Raw genomic sequence first — 24,209 nt, forward strand, 5'->3', positions numbered from 1 at the left:
CACCTTCAACCGGTGAGCCTGGTTTATCCGAGGTTTAACTAACCTGGTTTACCCAAACCTGGTTTAGCTAACCTGGTTTACCCGAGGTTTAACTAACCGGGTTTACCTGACATTTAACTAACCTGGTTTACCCAAACCTGGTTTATCCGAGGTTTAACTAACCGGGTTTACCCGAGGTTTAACTAACCGGGTTCACCTGATGTGACCAGTGAGGACGATAGTTCAGCCAACATGACGGTCGGTCACATCTGGTAGAACCCGCCTGCTGGGCGCCGCTGGCGGACGGCGTGCAGCTGCAGAGCTGCCGCCTCCTTTGATCTTTTTATAGCAGCTGATAAGAATTATTTCTGCTCCGCTGCCTGTGAGGCTCTTCAAACGTGTGACCCCATTTCTGCTCGCCGTTCTCCAGTCGTTCGATCCTTTAATCACAGCAGCCCGACGGTCTGATCAGGAACCTGCTGACGGTGTAACAGGTAAAAGCTCAAACTGACCAGATTAAAGCGCCTCAGAAACTCGTGATGGTTCCTGTCGCCTGTGAGGAAACAAAGCTCTCATTGGCTCAGAGAGCTGTCAATCAAGAGATAAAGGCGGGCTGTGATCAGCGAATCAACGGCTGTGTTCGAAACCGCATACTTCTACTACTCCTACTAAATTTCTGAGTTAGTATGCGAGTTTGAGTAAGCAGAAGTTCCCGGATGCATACTAGATTCTAAATGTTGGGTATGCATCATGAGGTTACTACTCATACTCAAACTACCCAAGATGCAACGTAACGTGACGTCGCCGATCGTCATTTCCTGTCAAAACGGCAGTTTCAAGCTAGCTACAACGAGGGTAGGTTCACTTCCTGTTTTCAAAACAAAAGCACCAATTGTATGGTAATGGCTTTCCCTATGATAAAAGGCAACGGGTATTTTATTTTGTGAAAATAACAGGAAGTGCGTTAGCTCACTGCGGCTAGCTTTAGTAGCGCCGAATTCGTGGGAACAAAATTGTAAACAGCCGGTATTTTGTCAGGTTTTCAACACGTTGGGGATCTAAACGACTACTTTCTCACCTGAAAATGTTTCAAATGTTGCTAAAGTTTACAGAGTTTAGAGCTTAAGAGAAATCAGCTTCAGGGCGGCTGATTTCGGCTCGGGCAGGAGCGAGATGCATTGTGGGTAAACTCTCTGCATACTGTCTGATCGATGAGTATGGAAGTATGGACGTATGCAGTATGTAGTATGCAGTATGGACGTATGTAGCATGTAGCATGGAAGTATGTAGCATGTAGCATGTAGCATGGAAGTATGTAGCATGTAGTATGTAGAACATGTGGCCACCAATCAGGAGGCTGACAATGCAGGACACAGCAGCTGTTTATAAATAGTTTATTCACTTTGACAGTGTTTTTATTTCATTATAAAACAAGGAGCGGCAGAATAAAAGAAGGGGGGGTGATGGGGGGTCAGCTTAACATGTTGCCATGGTGATACAGGTCGCAGAGCATACGTGAAGAAACACAAACGGGTCGGTGCAGAACCGCACGGGTCCAGACTGACCAGGAAGATCTGAAACCTCGTGTTTTTTTCTTCTTGAACTGAACCCAACTCGAGACGTTTTAACGGGCCGAGACGCCGGCGAGCAGAAAGCGTTGATCTAAAAACTTTACGCAGCAGAACTTCAGAGCTTCATGTTGGCGGGTTTGGTGATGAGATGTAAACAGAAGGAGCCGAAGCCAGGACCGGTTCCGACCCGGCTGGAGCAGAACCGGAGCCCTGCTGCACGTGTACAGCGGCGCTGGTTCTACATCGACGTGGACTTGTTGTCTACGACTAAAAGATAAAACGGTCGGAGACACCGACAGCACCGACCTGGCCTCACGCACCTGAAGCCCGGTCAGGATCGCCACGGCGACCCGACCCGCCGCTCATGTTCCGAGTGAATGAAGGTCGACTCTAACGTGGCCCGAAACAAAAACGCGCCGGCCGTGTCCGACGCCCAACGGCGAGGCCAGGTCTGACAGCACCTAACGGGACAGGAAGTGTTGTCGGGGAAACGCCGGCGGTCGGTCGCCACGCCGACCACGCAGCTGGTAGAGAGCACCACGAGCGGCTCAGCGCCAGCCCTGATTGGCTTAGCACCTAAAAACCAAAATGATGGACTGAAGCACGAGGCTGATCACACAGGAAGCAGCTCAGCTGACTCCGGCTTTGGTTCTCCTGAGAGCTTCCACGGTGTGCTGGCGTTACGTCGGGTCTGGTCGTCCAACACCAGCTCAGAAACAACGTAAGGAGCAGCCTTTCACCTGGCTCGGTGGCCGTTCGGATGGCGAGATGACGACGACTTCTTAATCTTTAAAAGGAAGTTTCCTTCTAAGCGGGCGCTTAGAACCTAGCCTCGGAACCTCTGAACCTTGCCCTGGATTTGGTGACTGCGTCCTGTGTGATCAGACTCTTGGTGAAGCCTTCAGGTTTTAATGACCGATCCAGTTTGAACGATCTGTTCAGGGAAAACGACGAGTCGGCACCGAACGTGAGGACGGAAATCAGGACTGAAAACTCACAGCTGACCTGAAGCCAGACGCCGCTCCCATCAGAGACGCTTCCATCGGTCGGAAAGACGTTCGTCAGACGGCGAGTTTGGGTCGGAACCGAATGGTGAGCTCGATCTGAAATCTGATGGGAGCGTCTCCGATGGGAGCGTCTCCGATGGGAGCGTCTCCGATGGGAGCGTCTCCGATGGGAGCGTCTCAAAATGGGAACGACTCCGATGGAGCGTCTCAAAATGGAAGCGTCTCCGATGGGAGCGTCTATGATGGGAAGGTCTCCGATGGGAGCGTCTCCGATGGGAGCGTCTCCGATGGGAGCGTCTCCGATGGGGAGCGTCTCCGACGGGAGCGTCTCCGACGGGAGCGTCTATGATGGGAGCGTCTATGATGGGAGCGTCTCCGACGGGAGCGTCTATGATGGGAACGACTCCGATGGAGCGTCTCAAAATGGGAGCGTCTCCGATGGGAAGGTCTCCGATGGGAGCGTCTCCGATGGGAGCGTCTCCGATGGGAGCGTCTCCGATGGGAGCGTCTCCGATGGGAGCGTCTCCGACGGGAGCGTCTCCGACGGGAGCATCTCAAAATGGGAGCGTCTCCGATGGGAGCGTCTCCGACGGGAGCGTCTCCGATGGGGAGCGTCTATGACGGGAGCGTCTCCGACGGGAGCGTTTCCGACGGAAGCGTCTCCGACGGGAGCGTTTCCGACGGAAGCGTCTCCGACGGGAGCGTCTCTGATGTCCGTCCGCTCTGAACCTGCAGCGAGGCCAACTCAAACCACCGTCCCCGGTTTTAAAGGTACAGTTTGCGAGGATTTCAGCGCTCAGACGTGGAGGCGGGATGAAAAGTCTACGGACCGAGTAAAGAACTGCCACCAACCGAACACACAGATGTCCTCTCAGGTGCGGCTTTAAATCGCTCACAGCTTGGAAAACAGGCCAATGACCCCAATGTTCCATCTCCAAGAGGCTCTGATGGACCTGACAGAGTTCTGTAGCTTATACGTTTGTTAGAGTCCGTGGAACCAACCGGGAATATTTACAAGACCATCGGGACCGAGCTAAGTGTCTTTAATAAAGTGCAAACCCCACCCACCTGGCGCCCGGAGAGGTGGAAACCGAGCGCTCCGTGTGAGATCAGCAGGGGGAATGGTTATACTGTGTGGAGCTCGTTTGTCGTTCAGCTTAATTATCGATACAAGTTAGAGTACAACAAAATACATTTCCTGTAACTGTGGGAGCTGATTGGAGGGCTGAGGAGTCCTGCTGTGAACATGCGGACAGACAGAAGCAGAGTTTGTTCACAGCACCGATGAACTGTTCAACAGGAGATTGACAAGAGCGCAGCAGAACGCCAAGAACCCAAGGTTCTCCAGTTCTGTTTGAAGGGAGGGCAGCTGGGCTTGGTTTTATTGGTTTGTGAGTTACATCTCTGCGAGGCTTTCGATCTGTAGGGAGATTCAGGCTTTCTGTCTGAACGTTTAGTTTCCGTCCGAACGTTTCCGTCTGAACTTTTCGAACGTTTCCGTCTGAACGTTTCGCTTCCGTCCGAATGTTTAGTTTCCGTCCGAAACATCCGAACGTTTCGTTTACGTCCGAAACATCCGAACGTTTCGTTTCCGTCCGAAATGTCCGAACGTTTCGTTTACGTCCGAATGTTTCGTTTCCGTCCGAATGTTTCGTTTCGTTTCCGTCTGAACATTTTGTTTCGTTTCCGTCTGAACATTTTGTTTCGTTTCGGTCCGAACGTTTCGTTTCGTTTCCGTCCGAACGTTTAGTTTCCATCTGAACGTTTTGTTTCATTTCCGTCCGAACGTTTTGTTTTGTTTCCGTCCGAATGTTTCGTTTTATTTCCGTCCGAACGTTTCGTTTCATTTCCGTCCGAACGTTTAGTTTCCATCTGAACGTTTTGTTTCATTTCCGTCCGAACGTTTTGTTTTGTTTCCGTCCGAACGTTTTGTTTCATTTCCGTCCGAACGTTTAGTTTCCGTCTGAATGTTTCGTTTTGTTTCCGTCCGAACGTTTTGTTTCATTTCCGTCCGAACGTTTCGTTTCATTTCCGTCCGAACGTTTCGTTTCCGTCCGAACATCCCAGTTTCAGTTCGGATAAAAGCCCGGCTGCCTTCCATTCAAACACTTTGGATAAAACTGGATGACTGAAAATCACACCCATAGTTTCTCTAATCATTGTCACAGTCAAACAGCAGGTCGTCACTCCTCTTTGTGCGCCTATTCGTCCCAAAGCCACATCAGTACCAGTTGGGCCCAGAGCAAAGAGGGCCCAGACCAGCCGGCTCGGGGCCTTGTGTTTGAGCCAGGTCCAGTTTCAGCCCCTTCAGCCACATTTTATCAGAAAACTTTCACTCTGGCCTTGAAAATCCAGGTGGATTTTATGCTTTGTGGGAAAATAACAAAAAGTTTTACAAGGAAACAAAGTTTGATGTGAGTTTGGGCTGAAAAACAAGACGTAAGCGCTCGGAGAGGAGAGTCGATATGCTGCTCCGAGAGCTGAAAACAGAGTCAGGATTGGTCTGCATCGAGTTTCCTAAGGCTGCTCGGGGGGGAAGGAAGGAGGATAGGAGGGACGGGAGCGAGGGAAGGAACGAGGATAGGAGGGAAGGGGGCGAGGGAAGGAACGAGGATAGGAGGGAAGGGAGCGAGGGAAGGAACGAGGATAGGAGGGAAGGGGGCGAGGGAAGGAACGAGGATAGGAGGGAAGGGAGCGAGGGAAGGAACGAGGATAGGAGGGAAGGGAGCGAGGGAAGGAACGAGGATAGGAGGGAAGGGAGCGAGGGAAGGAACGAGGATAGGAGGGAAGGAGGAAAGGAGGGGACAAACATCTCGGTGACGTCACTCTCCAGAAGTCGACTCGTCTTTCAGTCGGTTTGAAGTTTTTTGTAAAATCGTCCATTCATCTGTCGCCTTGCATACCCCGCCCACACATGTAGCCCCGCCCCCTCGCCGCTGCCCGCCATGTCATGATTGTCCAGCCGAGGGGGCGGGCTTACATTCTGATCGGAGCTCTCAGAATCCTGAGTCAGCAGATCAGTTGCGGTCCGTCGGTTATAATCCCCCACCAGCCAATCGCAGTCCGGCAGGGGCGGCCTCCGTGCTCACGTACAGACTGAATATATACACACACCGAGCGTGTGGGCGTGCGTGCGTCAGACTTTTGTGATCTGATTGTGGTGGTCCTCTTCGAAGGGCTCGTTCTCAGGGTCAGAGTCCGTGGTGTCGGAGTAGCGGTAGTGATCCGGTTCGTTGTCGCTGACGTCCGGCGTCACCAAGACCGGCGTGCTGCTGGCGTCGCAGTTGGCTCCCTCCTCCACGGTCCGGGTGAAGAAGAGTTTGATCTGCGGAAGACAGCAGGAGCGTTCAGAGACTGAGAAGGAAGGGAATCTGTTGGAGAACATCGGCTAATGCTAATCTATCTGTCAGAACCATCCTGAGGAACCAACGTGCTAACGAACTCTAAGCTTCTGGGCAGCTGTCAGAACCACCCTGAGGAACCAACGTGCTAACGAACTCTAAGCTTCTGGGCAGCTGTCAGAACCATCCTGAGGAACCAACGTGCTAACGAACTCTAAGCTTCTGGGCAGCTGTCAGAACCATCCTGAGGAACCAACGTGCTAACGGACTCTCAGCTTCTGGGCAGCTGTCAGAACCACCCTGAGGAACCAACATGCTAACGAACTCTAAGCTTCTGGGCAGCTGTCAGAACCATCCTGAGGAACCAACGTGCTAACGGACTCTCAGCTTCTGGGCAGCTGTCAGAACCACCCTGAGGAACCAACATGCTAACGAACTCTAAGCTTCTGGGCAGCTATCAGAACCATCCTGAGGAACCAACATGCTAACGAACACTAAGCTTCTGGGCAGCTATCAGAACCATCCTGAGGAACCAACGTGCTAACGGACTCTAAGCTTCTGGGCAGCTGTCAGAACCACCCTGAGGAACCAACGTGCTAACGAACTCTAAGCTTCTGGGCAGCTGTCAGAACCATCCTGAGGAACCAACATGCTAACGAACTCTAAGCTTCTGGGCAGCTGTCAAAACCACCCTGAGGAACCAACGTGCTAACGAACTCTAAGCTTCTGGGCAGCTGTCAGAACCACCCAGAGGAACCAACATGCTAACGAACTCTAAGCTTCTGGGCAGCTGTCAGAACCACCCAGAGGAACCAACGTGCTAACGAACTCTAAGCTTCTGGGCTGCTGTCAGAACCATCCTGAGGAACCAACGTGCTAACGGACTCTAAGCTTCTGGGCAGCTGTCAGAACCACCCTGAGGAACCAACGTGCTAACGGACTCTAAGCTTCTGGGCAGCTGTCAGAACCATCCTGAGGAACCAACATGCTAACGAACTCTAAGCTTCTGGGCAGCTGTCAGAACCATCCTGAGGAACCAACATGCTAACGGACTCTCAGCTTCTGGGCAGCTGTCAGAACCATCCTGAGGAACCAACGTGCTAACGAACTCTAAGCTTCTGGGCAGCTGTCAGAACCACCCTGAGGAACCAACATGCTAACGGACTCTAAGCTTCTGGGCAGCTGTCAGAACCATCCTGAGAAACCAACGTGCTAACGGACTCTAAGCTTCTGGGCAGCTGTCAGAACCATCCTGAGGAACCAACATGCTAACGGACTCTAAGCTTCTGGGCAGCTGTCAGAACCACCCTGAGGAACCAACATGCTAACAGACTCTAAGCTTCTGGGCAGCTGTCAGAACCATCCTGAGGAACCAACGGGCTAACGGACTCTAAGCTTCTGTGCTGCTGTCAGAACCATCCTGAGGAACCAACGGGCTAACGAACTCTAAGCTTCTGTGCTGCTGTCAGAACCATCCTGAGGAACCAACGGGCTAACGAACTCTAAGCTTCTGTGCTGCTGTCAGAACCACCCTGAGGAACCAACATGCTAACGAACTCTAAGCTTCTGGGCAGCTGTCAGAACCACCCTGAGGAACCAACATGCTAACGGACTCTAAGCTTCTGGGCAGCTGTCAGAACCACCCTGAGGAACCAACATGCTAACGGACTCTCAGCTTCTGGGCAGCTGTCAGAACCACCCTGAGGAACCAACATGCTAACGGACTCTAAGCTTCTGGGCAGCTGTCAGAACCACCCTGAGGAACCAACGTGCTAACGGACTCTAAGCTTCTGGGCAGCTGTCAGAACCACCCTGAGGAACCAACGTGGTAACGGACTCTAAGCTTCTGGGCAGCTGTCAGAACCACCCTGAGGAACCAACGGGCTAACGAACTCTAAGCTTCTGGGCAGCTGTCAGAACCATCCTGAGGAACCAACATGCTAACGAACTCTAAGCTTCTGGGCAGCTGTCAGAACCATCCTGAGGAACCAACGTGCTAACGGACTCTCAGCTTCGGGGCAGCTGTCAGAACCATCCTGAGGAACCAACGGGCTAACGGACTCTAAGCTTCTGGGCAGCTGTCAGAACCACCCTGAGGAACCAACGGGCTAACGGACTCTAAGCTTCTGGGCAGCTGTCAGAACCACCCTGAGGAACCAACGGGCTAACGGACTCTAAGCTTCTGGGCAGCTGTCAGAACCATCCTGAGGAACCAACGTGCTAACGGACTCTAAGCTTCTGGGCAGCTGTCGGAACCACCCTGAGGAACCAACATGCTAACGAACTCTAAGCTTCTGGGCAGCTGTCGGAACCACCCTGAGGAACCAACATGCTAACGGACTCTAAGCTTCTGGGCAGCTGTCGGAACCACCCTGAGGAACCAACATGCTAACGAACTCTAAGCTTCTGGGCAGCTGTCGGAACCACCCTGAGGAACCAACATGCTAACGGACTCTAAGCTTCTGGGCAGCTGTCAGAACCACCCTGAGGAACCAACATGCTAACGAACTCTAAGCTTCTGGGCAGCTGTCAGAACCATCCTGAGGAACCAACATGCTAACGAACTCTAAGCTTCTGGGCAGCTGTCAGAACCACCCTGAGGAACCAACATGCTAACGAACTCTAAGCTTCTGGGAAGCTGTCAGAACCACCCTGAGGAACCAACATGCTAACGGACTCTAAGCTTCTGGGCAGCTGTCAGAACCATCCTGAGGAACCAACATGCTAACGGACTCTAAGCTTCTGGGCAGCTGTCAGAACCATCCTGAGGAACCAACATGCTAACGGACTCTCAGCTTCTGGGCAGCTGTCAGAACCATCCTGAGGAACCAACGTGCTAACGGACTCTCAGCTTCTGGGCAGCTGTCAGAACCATCCCGAGGAACCAACGTGCTAACGGACTCTAAGCTTCTGGGCAGCTGTCAGAACCATCCTGAGGAACCAACGTGCTAACGGACTCTAAGCTTCTGGGCAGCTGTCAGAACCATCCTGAGGAACCAACGTGCTAACGGACTCTCAGCTTCTGGGCAGCTGTCAGAACCATCCTGAGGAACCAACGTGCTAACGGACTCTAAGCTTCTGGGCAGCTGTCAGAACCATCCTGAGGAACCAACGTGCTAACGGACTCTAAGCTTCTGGGCAGCTGTCAGAACCATCCTGAGGAACCAACGTGCTAACGGACTCTAAGCTTCTGGGCAGCTGTCAGAACCATCCTGAGGAACCAACGTGCTAACGAACTCTAAGCTTCTGGGCAGCTGTCAGAACCATCCCGAGGAACCAACGTGCTAACGGACTCTCAGCTTCAGGGCAGCTGTCAGAACCATCCTGAGGAACCAACGTGCTAACGGACTCTAAGCTTCTGGGCAGCTGTCAGAACCATCCCGAGGAACCAACGTGCTAACGGACTCTAAACTTCTGGGGAGCTGTCAGAACCATCCTGAGGAACCAACGTGCTAACGAACTCTAAGCTTCAGGGCAGCTGTCAGAACCATCCTGAGGAACCAACGTGCTAACGAACTCTAAGCTTCTGGGCAGCTGTCAGAACCATCCTGAGGAACCAACGTGCTAACGGACTCTAAGCTTCAGGGCAGCTGTCAGAACCATCCAGAGGAACCAACGTGCTAACGGACTCTCAGCTTCAGGGCAGCTGTCAGAACCATCCAGAGGAACCAACGTGCTAACGGACTCTAAGCTTCAGGGCAGCTGTCGGAACCATCCTGAGGAACCAACGTGCTAACGGACTCTAAGCTTCTGGGCAGCTGTCAGAACCATCCCGAGGAACCAACATGCTAACGGACTCTAAGCTTCAGGGCAGCTGTCGGAACCATCCAATCCAGCAGAATTAAACCCGTTCTGAGCATCATTCCCTCCAGAATGATGGTAAACGGTGAGCGGGGACGCAGACCGGGCCGGTTCTGGGAGGCAGCCCTACCTTAAAGTTTGGGGAGAAGTTCCTGTTGGCCTTGTCCTTGTTGGCCTTGTCCAAGTCGTTCTTGGTCAGCGTGAGGATCAGGAAGTCCCTGTCGTTGGCTTCGCTGCCCGCCATCACCGCCATCAGTATCCCCGGGTTCTGCTGCGTTCTGTCGGACGGCTCCCGCGGCGCCCCGGCGCTGCCGTTCTCCAGCTTGTCCGGGGTCTCCTCCGGACCCGGGATGAAGAAGGTGTTGATCCAGAAGTGGAACATCTTTTCCTGCGGGGACGGAGGAAGAGGAGTGTGAGGAGACAGGACTTTAGCTGCAGGTTCAGAACTTTCCCTTTCTGATAAAGCTTATACAGTGGAAACCGCTTATAGTGGTCACGGATATAGTAATCAACCGCTTATATGGATCAAAAGGCTTGGGACGGAATCATTTCTGTACAAATTCTGTTTAAATAATTTGTTTATAGTGACCAAGAAATCCACTTATAATGTTCATTTTTGGCCATTTTATGAATGTAAACGTGCAAAAATCATTTTAAAACTACGTGTAGCTGTTTTATTTTTTACTTCCTTGATTCCTTTCTGGACGTCTGCTTCTGCCTCGCTAGCCAACGTAACGAGTTGACACCGGGCAGCAAGCGCGCGAATCATGGCTGGAAAAAGGAAGTCATGGAGGAGCATGTGTCCGAGGATGGGTGCTGGAGAGCGGATTGAATGCGCGTGTGACCGCTGGAAGCTCCAGGCTGGTTCTTGTAAGATGGGAGGCCGGTGTTCATTCGATTTCTCCTACTTGTCGAGAATTGCTACTTTGTGGTTTTTAGCCGATTTTCTAAGTTTCGTTTTCACGCCAAGTAGCACAAATCGACAGAACACCGGCACGGAGGAGCATAGATCCCAGCAGGGGTGCTGAAAGGCAGATTGAATTCGAACTTTATTTTCTGACTTGTAAGAAAAAAAATGCACCGGCGGCACAGCAGAGAATAAGTTACGTACTGTATTTGAGTTAGCCTACAGTATGTCTGCGCACTGCGCAGTACTGTAATTAAACTTGCATGATAATAAAATTCAGTAAATGCTGAAGCTATCCGTTTCATTTAATTTTTCTCATTGAAAAACGATACAAATGGCATTTAGATGATATTCTCCATAAAAAATAAGTGAAATACCTGTACTGTAATACAACTTCGGTTTTAGTAATCAACCGCTTATAGTGTTCAAATTGGCTCTGGACCAACGTGATCACTATAAGCGGTTTCCACTGTAGTTAGCTTATACAACCATAGTTCTGCTGCTATTTTCACCATATTTTTTTATTATAATGTCACACAAATCATGCCAGGAATGATTTATCAACAAATCCTTCAGTAAATATCTTCAGAATACTGCTGAGTGTATAACTGGAAAGTTTGGTGTTAGTAGGTGCTCCGTAGGCTGAGATATTGATACTGGAAAAGTACAAAAAAAAACTGATTTTGAGAAAACGGCATTTAAAGCAAGACAGTACAGGTGAAAAGGGTAATATTTTACTTCCTCAGTTGATTACTTATACAAGTATGAAAAAAAAGAATGTATTACAAGTTTTAGAAATTTAATTATGCAAATTGGGCATTCTCTCATTAAATATGCGCACATTTGCATATATTTCCGGAAGATAGATCTGAACAAATGATAAAGCCAGGTGCAAAATTCTTCTTTCATTTTGTTTACACACAAACTGAAAACACTGCAGGTAACTAACTAACAAACACTGCCTATCATGTTAGCACCATTTGCCTGATTGTAAAAGCTGCTGTTAGTAACGGTTAAGGCTAAATGAATGCCTTCTCAGGCATTACATTTAGATGAAATCATGAGAGACAGAGCCTGACTGGCTCAGAGCCAGAGGCTGGTGGTACTACCCCCAGTTCACCTCTACCTCCAGCTTCTCCTTTCACCAGAGCAGGAAGAGTTAAATTACCCAGGCCATGATAGACCAATGTGGACCTCACCGTTGTTGGGTTTGTGAGGTCATGACTCGTGTTACTTCTCAACTAAACAAAGTTGATGCTAATCGACCGGTTTGTTGTCCTTTTTCTCCAAATGAGAACCGATAAGGGAACCGACAAAGAACCGAATCGTTAAGCAGAATGGAAAATGGAATTGGAATCGTAAAAATCTTATCAATTCCCATCCCTTGCTGCGAGTAAACAAAATGTGATGAAAGAAACATTTTAATTTATGTTTTCAACGTTTTCTTTACAGCAGGTTGAAAGAACATGTTGAAGGAGTAAACTGGCCCAAAATCTCAAAACTGACCACATGAAAAATCCCTGTTTTTGCCTTAATTGAACACGGCGGGTTGAAGTCCCAACGAAATCTGCCAAAAGGGACGTTTAAGTGACTTTAATAACACATCCACACACGAGCGGGCCTTCTGTAGCAGCCCAGGCCGCCTCTGGTCAGCTTACCCTCCTCACCTTCTTCATCATCTTGTTCTGCTTGTGGAAGAACTCCACCTTGATGTCGCCGCAGACGGGAAGCGGCTGCGGGAACTCGAACAGCATCAGCTTGTCTTCCCGCCGGGTGTGGGCGGGGTTGGACGTGTGGATCTTCACCTTCAGCTGGTACACCACGAACTGGGGGTCTGCACAGAGAAACGGGAACAGCGGCGTGACGGCTGACACCTCATCAGCTCAGATAAAAAAGTGATCAGAATTCGTACTTTTAACCCTTTGTGCGGTCTTAACATTGTGTTTACTCCGTTTGCCCTACGGGTCAGAAATGCCCCGCCCTACCAAAGCCCCAAAACAAAGCAACTTAATTGAATTTTAAATCCAAAATCTATTTTGTATGATGAAACCACCTGTTATTTATCTGTTCAACTCAATTTTTTATCATGTATTTTATGTTACACAATACAAAAAGACAATCACCAGTTTTCAGGATTACACTTTTTTTTTTTGGTCAGTTGGACCAACAGTTTTCTTGTTTTCTCAGTTTTCTTTTACATAATAAAGGTTTATTATTGCTATTATATAAACGTGAAGTAATTACTTCTGAATTAATTATGTTGAAAGGGAAAAAAACAGTGAACTTTTTTCTGCTGTTTAAATGTTTTTATAATTCACGGGTCAAAAATGAGCCATAAGACAATCTTTGTCCCCTAGTGGTGTACAGCCCACATGGAAACATGAACAAAAATAAAGTCTGACTTTTTCTAATGATGGGGTCCCTTTAGGAAATGTCATAACATTTCAAGTTGGAAAAAGATAGTTTAAGGTGTTTTTTCTACAGCTAAACATGGTGGTGGCTCACAAAGTTTCAGTGCAATCTGTTGGTTTCCTTAGCTAGGATACTGTTTTTGAATTGGCTCTATATGAACGAATTGGATTATTTTATGAATAATTATGATAACAATTTATTGAATTCCAATTGGCTTGAATTGGACTTTATTATCTAAGTGCCTTAAGATGACATTTGTTGTATTTGGCGCTATATAAATAAAAATTAATTGAATTGAATTGACCCCAAACAGACGGACCCCAAACACCCGGACCCCAAACACCCGGACCCCAAACACCCAGACCACAAACACCCGGACCACAAACATCCGGACCACAAACATCCGGACCCCAAACATCCGGACCCCAAACATCCGGACCACAAACATCCGGACCACAAACACCCGGACCACAAACACCCAGACCCCAAACACCCGGACCACAAACACCCGGACCCCAAACACCCGGACCCCAAACATCCGGACCCCAAACACCCAGACCCCAAACATCCGGACCCCAAACACCCGGACCACAAACACCCGGACCCCAAACACCCAGACCCCAAACACCCGGACCACAAACACCCAGACCCCAAACACCCGGACCCCAAACACCCGGACCACAAACACCCACACCCCAAACACCCGGACCACAAACACCCGGACCCCAAACACCCGGACCCCAAACACCCGGACCCCAAACACCCGGACCCCAAACACCCGGATCACAAACATCCGGATCACAAACATCCGGACCCCAAACACCCGGACCCCAAACACCCGGACCCCAAACACCCAGACCACAAACACCCGGATCACAAACATCCGGACCACAAACATCCGGACCACAAACATCCGGACCACAAACATCCGGACCACAAACACCCACACCCCAAACACCCACACCCCAAACACCCGGACCCCAAACACCCGGACCCCAAACACCCGGACCCCAAACACCCGGACCCCAAACACCCGGACCACAAACACCCGGACCCCAAACACCCGGACCACAAACATCCGGACCCCAAACACCCGGACCCCAAACACCCGGACCCCAAACACCCGGACCCCAAACACCCGGACCCCAAACACCCGGACCACAAACACCCAGACCCCAAACACCCGGACCACAAACACCCGGACCCCAAACACCCGGACCCCAAACATCCGGACCCCAAACACCCAGACCCCAAACATCCGGACCCCAAACACCCGGACCCCAAACACCCGGACCCCAAACACCCGGACCACAAACATCCGGACCCCAAACACCCGGACCCCAAACATCCGGACCCCAAACACCCGGACCACAAACACCCACACCCCAAACACCCGGACCCCAAACATCCGGACCCCAAACACCCGGACCACAAACACCCGGACCACAAACACCCGGACCACAAACACCCGGACCCCAAACACCCGGACCACAAACACCCGGACCCCAAACACCCGGACCACAAACACCCGGACCCCAAACATCCGGACCACAAACACCCGGACCCCAAACACCCGGACCCCAAACATCCGGACCCCAAACACCCGGACCCCAAACACCCGGACCCCAAACACCCGGACCCCAAACACCCAGACCCCAAACACCCGGACCCCAAACACCCGGACCACAAACACCCGGACCCCTAACACCCAGACCACAAACACCCAGACCCCAAACACCCGGACCCCTAACACCCAGACCACAAACACCCGGACCACAAACACCCGGACCACAAACACCCAGACCCCAAACACCCGGACCCCTAACACCCAGACCACAAAGATCTGAACCGAAGGAGCCAGAGAACTACTTTCTGAACCAATAGAATCACTCCCGACATAATCGTCACGCTGCATATCAGGACACCCTCGTGAAATTTCGTGCCCGTATCGCGTCAGTTTGGCTGGCTTTCAGTCAGGATGGCGTAAAGGCGGCGGGGGACTTACTGCAGGTGCCTCCGGTGAACATGGGGATGGTCTCGAACATCATCTTGTGGAAGAGCAGAGCCACGGGTTTGTACAGCAGCTGGTTCCTCAGCAGGTAGTTGTAGTAGATGACGTAGCGGCGCTGGCTGGGGATGGTCACGCCCTGAAGCAACACCACACGGTGAGAAACCAGCCGACACATTTCAGACACGAGTTCACCCTGAAGCCTCCCTCACCTTCTTGTCGCGGGTGCGGACCTCTCCGTAGAAGTCCAGCGCCTCCTGAGCCTCCTGGAACTTCCCCCGGTGCAGCAGGTAGGCGCAGATCATCACGCCGGTGCGGCCCTTTCCCGCCTTGCAGTGTATGGCGGCCACGTGCTGCTCATCCTCGCTCAGCCACTGATCCAGGTCCTCGCAGAACGGCTTGATCAGCTCCAGCTGAGGCGGGTTGTGGTCCTCGAAGGGGTACTGAGCGACTGAAAGAGACGAGCGGTTAGAGGGCTGAGAGCTGAGCGGCGGCGGCGGTCAGAGAGGCGGAGCCGGGCTCACCTCGACAGTTGAACTTGGACGTGTCGTAATGGCGCTCCGCACATCTGTGGACAGATAGAATGAGATGAGAAACCTGCAGGGTTTCATCTTAAAGCAGCTTTAATGAAAGCTTCAGTTAAACAACAACAACTCAAACTCTCTCTATCCTCCCTGAATAATTTATCAGACACACCGGGAGCCGTCAGTACTTACAGATTGTAGATCTTATAGTGATTCTTGTGCTTTGAATCTAAAAATCTGAAACAAATGAATAAACTGGTTAAACAGGCCCTGAAAGAAACAGTGAAGCGCCATCAGAGCGCCATCAGAGCGCCAGGCGGAGTGGCGTCTCACCGAACAACGTCGTCTATGTTGTTTCTGTAAACGCCCTCCAGTCGCTCAGCAGGGAAGCCCATCGCTATGATGTTTGGATAAATGTCTGATGGTTGAGTTCAGGATCAAAACAGCTGGAAGCACATCAGGATCTGACCTGAAGAGGATCCTGCTAACATACACATTCACACAGCAGAACACATCCAGACCAGCCCCCTACAAACCAGCCTCCTGCCAGCTGCCAACCAGCCTCCTGCCACATGCCAACCAGCCTCCTGCCAACCAGCCTCCTGCCAGCTGCCAACCAGCCTCCTGCCACATGCCAACCAGCTGCCAACCAGCCTCCTGCCAACCAGCCTCCTCCCAGCTGCCAACCAGCCTCCTGCCACATGCCAACCAGCTGCCAACCAGCCTCTTGCCAGCTGCCAACCAGCCTCCTGCCAGCTGCCAACCAGCCTCCTGCCAGCTGCCAACCAGCCTCCTGCCACATGCCAACCAGCTGCCAACCAGCCTCCTGCCAACCAGCCTCCTGCCAGCTGCCAACCAGCCTCCTGCCAACTGCCAACCAGCCTCCTGCCAACTGCCAACCAGCCTCCTGCCAACTACCAACCAGCCTCCTGCCAACTACCAACCAGCCTCCTGCCAACTGACAACCAGCCTCCTGCCACATGACAACCAGCCTCCTGCCAACTGCCAACCAGCCTCCTGCCAACTGCCAACCAGCCTCCTGCCAACTGCCAACCAGCCTCCTGCCACATGCCAACCAGCCTTCTGCCAACCAGCCTCCTGCCAGCCAGCCTCCTGCCAACCAGCCGCCTGCCAACTACCAACCAGCCTCCTGCCAACTGCCAACCAGCCTCCTGCCAGCTGCCAACCAGCCTCCTGCCAACTGCCAACCAGCCTCCTGCCAGCTGCCAACCAGCCTCCTGCCAACTGCCAACCAGCCTCCTGCCAACTGCCAACCAGCCTCCTGCCAACTGCCAACCAGCCTCCTGCCAACTGCCAACCAGCCTCCTGCCACATGCCAACCAGCCTCCTGCCACATGCCAACCAGCCAACTGCCAACCAGCCTCCTGCCAGCTGACAACCAGCCTCCTGCCACATGCCAACCAGCCTCCTGCCAACCAGCCTCCTGCCACATGCCAACCAGCCTCCTGCCAACCAGCCTCCTGCCAGCTGCAAACCAGCCTCCTGCCAGCTGCAAACCAGCCTCCTGCCAACTGCCAACCAGCCTCCTGCCAGCTGCAAACCAGCCTCCTGCCAGCTGCAAACCAGCCTCCAGCCTCCTGCCAACCAGCCTCCTGCCAGCTGCCAACCAGCCTCCTGCCACATGCCAACCAGCCTCCTGCCAACCAGCCTCCTGCCACATGCCAACCAGCCTCCTGCCAACCAGCCTCCTGCCACATGCCAACCAGCCTCCTGCCAACCAGCCTCCTGCCAGCTGCCAACCAGCCTCCTGCCAACCAGCCTCCTGCCACATGCCAACCAGCCTCCTGCCAACCAGCCTCCTGCCAACCAGCCTCCTGCCACATGCCAACCAGCCTCCTGCCAACCAGCCTCCTGCCACATGCCAACCAGCCTCCTGCCAACCAGCCTCCTGCCAACTGCCAACCAGCCTCCTGCCAGCTGCAAACCAGCCTCCTGGCAGCTGCCAACCAGCCTCCTGCCAGCTGCCAACCAGCCTCCTGCCAACTGCCAACCAGCTGCCAACCAGCCTCCTGCCAACCAGCCTCCTGCCACATGCCAACCAGCTGCCAACCAGCCTCCTGCCAACTGCCAACCAGCCGCCTGCCAACTGCCAACCAGCCAGCTGCCAACCAGCCGCCTGCCAACATCCGGTCACCATAGAGACGCCCTCAGGTGTCCCCATGGAGACGCCCTCAGGTGTCCCCATGGAGACGCCCTCAGGTGTCCCCATGGAGACGCCCTCAGGTGTCCCCATGGAGACGCCCTCAGGTGTCACCATGGAGACGCCCTCAGGTGTCACCACGGAGACGCACTCAGGTGTCACAGAGACATCCGGTCACCACGGAGACGCACTTAGGTGTCACAGAGACATCCGGTCACCACGGAGACGCACTTAGGTGTCACAGAGACATCCGGTCACCACGGAGACGCACTCAGGTGTCACAGAGACATCCGGTCACCATGGAGACGCACTCAGGTGTCACAGAGACATCCGGTCACCATGGAGACGCACTCAGGTGTCACAGAGACATCCGGTCACCATGGAGACGCACTCAGGTGTCACCATGGAGACGCCCTCAGGTGTCACCATGGAGACGCCCTCAGGTGTCACCATGGATACGCCCTCAGGTGTCACCATGGATACGCCCTCAGGTGTCACCATGGAGACGCACTCAGGTGTCACCATGGAGACGCACTCAGGTGTCACAGAGACATCCGGTCACCACGGAGACGCACTCAGGTGTCACAGAGACATCCGGTCACCACAGAGACGCACTCAGGTGTCACAGAGACATCCGGTCACCACGGAGACGCACTCAGGTGTCACAGAGACATCCGGTCACCACGGAGACGCACTTAGGTGTCACAGAGACATCCGGTCACCATGGAGACGCATTCAGGTGTCACAGAGACATCCGGTCACCACAGAGACGCACTTAGGTGTCACAGAGACATCCGGTCACCACGGAGACGCACTTAGGTGTCACAGAGACATCCGGTCACCACGGAGACGCACTTAGGTGTCACAGAGACATCCGGTCACCATGGAGACGCACTCAGGTGTCACAGAGACATCCGGTCACCATGGAGACGCACTCAGGTGTCACAGAGACATCCGGTCACCATGGAGACGCCCTCAGGTGTCACCATGGAGACGCCCTCAGGTGTCACCATGGATACGCCCTCAGGTGTCACCATGGAGACGCCCTCAGGTGTCACCATGGAGACGCACTCAGGTGTCACCATGGAGACGCACTCAGGTGTCACCATGGAGACGCACTCAGGTGTCACAGAGACATCCGGTCACCACGGAGACGCCCTCAGGTGTCACCATGGAGACGCACTCAGGTGTCACCATGGAGACGCACTCAGGTGTCACCATGGAGACGCACTCAGGTGTCACAGAGACATCCGGTCACCACGGAGACGCACTCAGGTGTCACAGAGACATCCGGTCACCACAGAGACGCACTCAGGTGTCACAGAGACATCCGGTCACCACGGAGACGCACTCAGGTGTCACAGAGACATCCGGTCACCACGGAGACGCACTTAGGTGTCACAGAGACATCCGGTCACCATGGAGACGCATTCAGGTGTCACAGAGACATCCGGTCACCACAGAGACGCACTTAGGTGTCACAGAGACATCCGGTCACCACAGAGACGCACTTAGGTGTCACAGAGACATCCGGTCACCACGGAGACGCACTCAGGTGTCACAGAGACATCCGGTCACCATGGAGACGCACTCAGGTGTCACAGAGACATCCGGTCACCATGGAGACGCACTCAGGTGTCACCATGGAGACGCCCTCAGGTGTCACCATGGAGACGCCCTCAGGTGTCACCATGGAGACGCCCTCAGGTGTCACCATGGAGACGCCCTCAGGTGTCACCATGGAGACGCCCTCAGGTGTCACCATGGAGACGCACTCAGGTGTCACCATGGAGACGCACTCAGGTGTCACCATGGAGACGCACTCAGGTGTCACCATGGAGACGCACTCAGGTGTCACCATGGAGACGCACTCAGGTGTCACAGAGACATCCGGTCACCACGGAGACGCACTCAGGTGTCACAGAGACATCCGGTCACCACAGAGACGCACTCAGGTGTCACAGAGACATCCGGTCACCACGGAGACGCACTCAGGTGTCACAGAGACATCCGGTCACCACGGAGACGCACTTAGGTGTCACAGAGACATCCGGTCACCATGGAGACGCATTCAGGTGTCACAGAGACATCCGGTCACCACAGAGACGCACTTAGGTGTCACAGAGACATCCGGTCACCACAGAGACGCACTTAGGTGTCACAGAGACATCCGGTCACCACGGAGACGCACTTAGGTGTCACAGAGACATCCGGTCACCATGGAGACGCACTCAGGTGTCACAGAAATCTCCCCTTTTAAAATAATTTTTAAAGATCCATTTCTGGGGCAGGAGGACGGAGGAGACGATCACAGGCAGGCAGAAAGTCAAGAGAAGAGGGCTTCATGTCACATGAAGAGGAGATTAAGACCTCCACAGATCACAGAAATCCTTCCAGGTGGAGGAGGAGAGTGACACATCTCACTCTTTCTCACATGATCCTACAGGTGTTAATTCACAGAGTCCAGACTTCAGACTGAATATGTTCATTTTACAGAAATCACAAGCACGTGACTCAGTAAAAATCAGTTAAAAAAAAAATCGCATTTCAGAGACTTTAAAAGGAGCTGATCAATTAAAAGCCTGACTGGGAAAAACCTGCAGCCGATCTGATACATCAACGTAAAATCCATGACGCGCCCCGCTGAAAAAAAGGCTAATTTAACGCCAACACAAGCGAAAGGTTTGTTTGCCCGTTCATCAGACTGTTCACAGATAAGCCACTAAAAAGGAGAAAATCGGCCTGATAATCAACACTTTTCCACATTTACAAGCTCCGGTTTGGGTGTTTTTCCACAATAAAAGAGTCCAGCTTGACCCAAGAGCCCCTGCGCTGACCCGAGGAGCCATCTGATTAAATCACAACATTTCTCTAAGGAGTTCTGAATGACGTTTCATGCTAACCAAGAAAAAAATAAGCCAAAACATTAAAAGGATACAAGTAAGGTCCAAGTCGAAGCCGTCCTCCTGGTACCGCCTTTTATTCCTGCTCACGATCTCCTTAATTAGATTGGCAGCCATTGTTGGGGGTCCCCCGACCTCTGGCGAGGCCGTTAAACCGTTCACCAAACACCGAGAGGCCGCCTGTGTTTTCCCGAGCCTTCGCTGGAGCTAACTGGGACAGCTAGCTCGGAGCTAGCCCGCCGCCAGCTGCCCGACTTCCAGATGTTTTGGAAATAAAGACGCAGATTAGATCCAGCAGCAGGGCGATGAGAGAAAAAATAAATGATCCGAATGGGGAAGAAACGGGGCCGCTTATGCGTCCTCCGTGGGAGCCTCCCTCCGAGCCCCGCTGGGACGGGAAGCTAGCCGGCCTGCTAGTGGACAGACAGCCCGGCCGTCGGAGCTCTTTTCTGGGTCAGAACAAGGGGGCGTCGGGGCCTCTTCCCCCGCTCCCGCTGTGGGCCCCGGTTTCCAGGTCCCCCGCCTGGAGACAAAACCATCCGAAAAAGGGATTTCTTAGTGCAGAGCCAGACCTCCGGACGTGGGACGGATCCAGTCGGACTGTTACCCGCCGCGGAATCCGACAGAGGCGCCGTGATTGGACGCAGAGATGCGGAGAGAAACCTCTCCGACCGGAGCGGCAGAGACGAGACCACCGCACGCGTCAAGGCGGCGGCAGGAGCGGCGTCACGAGTGGCGCACTTCCGGCCGCTGTCAGAATAATGGCCCGGCCCATAACTTTTTTTTTTTTTTAACAAACTTTAGTCAAAGTCAAAGTCAACTTTATTGTCAAATCTGTATACGTAAAGGACATACACAGGATTGAAATTACGTTTCTCTCAAACTCAATAGTGCAGCGGTAACATTTAACTGAATTTAGTTAGTTATTTGTTTATTTGTGACAGGACTCTGCATATTAATAAACATACAATGTAAATATGCCATTTTTAGCTCCAAGGCTAATTTCCATCTGTAGTCCTGCTGTTCACACTAAAATCAAGACAAGACAAAGACAAAAACAGGAAACAAGAAAAAACAAAGCGTACAACATTCCATATCACTCAACCGGTAATTTGTTGTATATCTTGTGATGTGGTATGGTATTTCTAGTGGGTTGGCAGGAGGCTGGTTTGCAGTTGGCAGGATTTCGGTATGGTGTTTGTACCATAACAGGCTGTTATGGTACAAACACCACACCGAAAAACCATTTCAACACAATATTGTCGCAGAGTAGTTTCAAACATTAAAATGCATCTGATTGGCAAATAATGTTTTACCCTCCTATACAAGTATACATTCATTAAAATGCATCTGGTACTATATTAAAGTGCATTTATCCTAAAGAGCTATTTTTAATGAATCGAATGAATCGAAATTTAGTTTCTCTCCATCACCACAGTGTACACAAGACATTTCTGACATTTAGGTAGACAAGACAAGAGCCAAATATCCAACAGTTCAGCCAACATCCAACACGCAAGTAAAACATTCAAACCATTCAATTAAAACATTCAAGTAACCTTCAAGTAACCTCAGGTAAACAGTAAAATAGCAAAATAAATATGTTTATGTGCAAATATATATGTGCAAAGTAAATGTAAAGGTCCTTGATGTATTCTTACAACTAAATTTATGGTATGCAGTTGATTTGGAGTAGAGATTTTGAAGTTTATTAGAGCTCTTCAATCGTATACAAAACAAGTCAGGGAAGTATTCTTACAGCTTACCAAACCGAACGTGAAGTGAAAAAGAAAGGGAAAAAAGTACAATAAGAACAAACGTGGCGTGGGCTGAGCATCATATTTAAAACAGTTTTCTTGCTTGGATTAGAGATATATTTGAGTGATTTAAAATACTGAACAAAGTAGTTTAAAAAGACAGTAAACAGCGGAACAGTATCTTTCCATTTACATGTATGAATAAAATATTTACTCAAAATGATCACACGATTAATGACATCAGAGTCCAGGTTGTCCATGAAATAAAGAAGTGAAAGATGTGAAAAAAAAGGTATATTAGAAATTTTAAGTGAGACACAACTATGAATATCAGACCAGAAAACATTAACATGTTGACAGCTGGACCGGCCATAACTAATTCATGAGTTATTACACAGTAACTGACAGACCTTCAACGTTTTATGTTTCTCTAGTGAATTATAATGAATATTCTATAATCTGCTGAGAACAGGAGGTTTTATTTTTTATTTTTTAATCAGAATCAGAATCAGAAAAAACTTTATTTATCCCCGAAGGGCAATTAGAAGGGCAAAGAGCGGTACGTTAAAAGAAGAGCAAGAAAATGGAATCACAAAGAAAATAAAAACACAAAAGGGGTGACAAAAAAAATTTATAAAATATTTAGCAAATAAATAAAATAAAGCGTCGATATTTGTCATATTTGTAATTTAAATCAATATGTTCGTATTTCTGCTTTTATTATTTCTAAATATTGTCAATGGTAATAATTCATTCAAAGCGTGAGATGAATTATTTACCTTCAGCTTTATCAAAGTTTAGTTTGTGATCACATTTCATTTTAATTTCTTCTTGCTTTTACTCGTTTTCCAAAGGTAGTATTTCTTCCTCTATTAATTAAAATTGTAGTGGTTTTAAATGTCCTGACTACGAGATGAATCCGTGTAAAACAGCTGATGACGTTTGAAGAAGATTACATCATCCAGCGCATATCATAACAAACACTTTTATTTTGTAAAGCCGTCTTCGGACGTGACTTCCGGTTGCGTCACTCTGTCTGACTTCACGATGCTAACTGTTAGCGGCTAATCGGACTTTTGTGAACTAAATGCATCCTGTCAGCACGCGGGTTGCCAGGTTTGGGGATGCTGTTATCCTCCCATTCAAGGAGAATCCAAGTCAGGGCGAGTTTGTCCCAACCTGGCAACCCGCGGCATTACGTAACCCCCCTCGTGGCCAGACACAGCGACACCCGCAGGACGCCTGCGATACTGCAGCGAGGTAAAAAAAAAAACAGTGAAAAAATGAAGAAAATCATTTTATTTTTACCAAAAACATGACAAAATACACTAAATATCACACATTCAAACACATGTACAGGTCAAATATATCAAAGACATCTTTTATCAATAATAAGATCCCACAGCTTGGCTTTAGATGTTGTTTTCCTTTATTTATTGGTGAGTGTATTTTAATCTTCATTTTCATTCATTTTCTTTAGCTTACAAACGTTCCAGATGTAATTTTATAATGAGTTTCTTACAATCGGAGGAACACTCCAGGATAAATAAAGGGAGAAGTACTCTTTCTTTGAAGAAGAGCCGGTTTTATCCTCTGTTTAAGCTTAGCAGCCCACTAACATCACCAACTTTTAGGGAAACCAGAGAAGCTGTGACCTCGTACAGCTGGAAACAGCTTTGGGTCGTACGCAGCAAAGGAACAGGAACAGCGTTACATGCTTTTCATCTTCTTTTATTCATGAAATAGTATGAAACTTTTCCACAAAATCCCACGAAAAAAAAAAGCTCTCCTCAGAATCCTGTAAGTTGTGTTTACTCTGTTATTCCATGTGGAGAACA

The 24,209-nt window shown here is 50.7% G+C and overlaps 1 protein-coding gene across 2 annotated transcripts; it reads right to left on the reverse strand.

Annotated features, from left to right (window-relative positions):
* Positions 1-1,359: 1,359 nt before the first annotated feature.
* ptenb (phosphatase and tensin homolog B) lies at positions 1,360-21,332 on the reverse strand. 2 transcript variants are annotated; one of them, XM_075458381.1, is made up of 9 exons: positions 20,650-21,332; positions 15,884-15,968; positions 15,743-15,787; positions 15,551-15,594; positions 15,239-15,477; positions 15,024-15,165; positions 12,274-12,440; positions 9,830-10,087; positions 1,360-5,882 (listed from the first exon to the last, which is right to left on the reverse strand). In XM_075458381.1, the coding sequence occupies exons 1-9, from the start codon at positions 20,729-20,731 to the stop codon at positions 5,694-5,696; spliced, it is 1,251 nt and encodes a 416-aa protein (XP_075314496.1). In that variant the 5' UTR covers positions 20,732-21,332; the 3' UTR covers positions 1,360-5,693. The 2 variants fall into 2 exon arrangements, with proteins under 2 accessions (XP_075314496.1, XP_075314494.1); XM_075458379.1 differs by having other exon boundaries at positions 12,265-12,440.
* Between the last annotated feature and the right edge of the window lie 2,877 nt (positions 21,333-24,209).

The sequence above is a fragment of the Odontesthes bonariensis genome, chromosome 23 (assembly GCF_027942865.1).
Source record: "Odontesthes bonariensis isolate fOdoBon6 chromosome 23, fOdoBon6.hap1, whole genome shotgun sequence".
NCBI classification, from domain to species: domain Eukaryota; kingdom Metazoa; phylum Chordata; class Actinopteri; order Atheriniformes; family Atherinopsidae; genus Odontesthes; species Odontesthes bonariensis.